General features: G+C 32.2%; 1 protein-coding gene across 1 annotated transcript in view; it reads right to left on the bottom strand.

Annotated features, from left to right (window-relative positions):
* Window positions 1-1,162, bottom strand: part of ALDH9A1 (aldehyde dehydrogenase 9 family, member A1) — a 37,273-nt gene that overhangs the window by 8,239 nt on the left and 27,872 nt on the right. The window contains exon 8 of the mRNA XM_008578683.1: window positions 707-794. Coding sequence (XP_008576905.1) covers window positions 707-794 — 88 coding nt within the window. The remainder of the gene's footprint in view (window positions 1-706; window positions 795-1,162) is intronic.

The raw sequence follows: 1,162 nt of genomic DNA, 5'->3' as shown, positions 1-1,162 counted from the left end.
CCGTGGCCTTGGTGTTATCAGCACCACACTCTACCGAGTGAGCCACGGGCTGGCCCTACAAATCATTTTTAAAGCCTACAAAACTAACACTATTTTTATAGGTGATACTAACATACATTGCAAAATGAGAGAAAAGCATGAGAATGATAAAAATAACATTAGAATAGTGTCCACCTCTGTGGTAGGAGGGAAGTAGATGGGTTTGAGTAGGATGGTTAGATACACTTGGCTGTCAAAGTAGGATATATAAGATTAAAAGAAGGTGCTAAAAATTATAATTTTTAGAAGATTAACACATTATCTGACAAGTTGGTTTTATGATGATTTATAGTTTAAATGAAAAACATTCTTCACTTTCTTGATAAAATAAATTCATTATTTAATTTTTATCAAACATGCACTTCCATTTTTTTTTGAGCTCCTTGCTTCCAGAACAATCGGTGCTGTCCTAGGTAAACTAATACATATTGTTACCCTAGGGGAGGGGCACTCGCACTGCTTCAAAGGTAGTGAAGTACTTCTACTTCCTTTTTTTTTCTTTTTTTTTTATCTCTTTGTTCTTTATGAGTACTTCTACTTCTTAAAACTGGGTAGTAGGAACAGTTTGCCAATCCTTCCTTTATACCATATACATATTTTATAAATACCTATTTCTACCTATTCAATATTTAATTCAAATTATTTAAAAGCAAAGAAGAGGACATACTTAATATACAAGGTCTCATGTAATATCCATCCTTTAATTTGGGATCTGGAGGTACATATATATCTCCACCACATAATACCTTAGCACCCTGCCAAAAAAGAATAAAAGAGAATACATATTTTGTATTAGATATATAATCCCAATACATATTCCTGAAATGTTAAGTATATTCTGAACAAATGCATATTAAGTCTCCCCAATGCAAATATAAAGCAGAACACTGGCTGGGGATGCTTAATAGCTACACGGATATTAATATATGAAAAGGGCACACAGTAAGTAACTTAGGAATGAGGAAACTTCAAAAACTTCATGAAAAGATTCTTATTATTTTTCAATTCTTTTTTTCCCACAAACTTTTTGAAGTACCTTGTACCCTCCTCTCACCTCACCCCCACTCATTTCTCACCTGCTCTTTTTTTTTTTTTTTTTTTTTTTTTTTTTTTTTTTTTTTTT

Source organism: Galeopterus variegatus, unplaced genomic scaffold (genome assembly GCF_000696425.1).
Source record: "Galeopterus variegatus unplaced genomic scaffold, G_variegatus-3.0.2 Scaffold1742, whole genome shotgun sequence".
Classification (NCBI taxonomy): Eukaryota; Metazoa; Chordata; class Mammalia; order Dermoptera; family Cynocephalidae; genus Galeopterus; species Galeopterus variegatus.
This window is presented reverse-complemented; position numbering and strand designations above follow the sequence as displayed.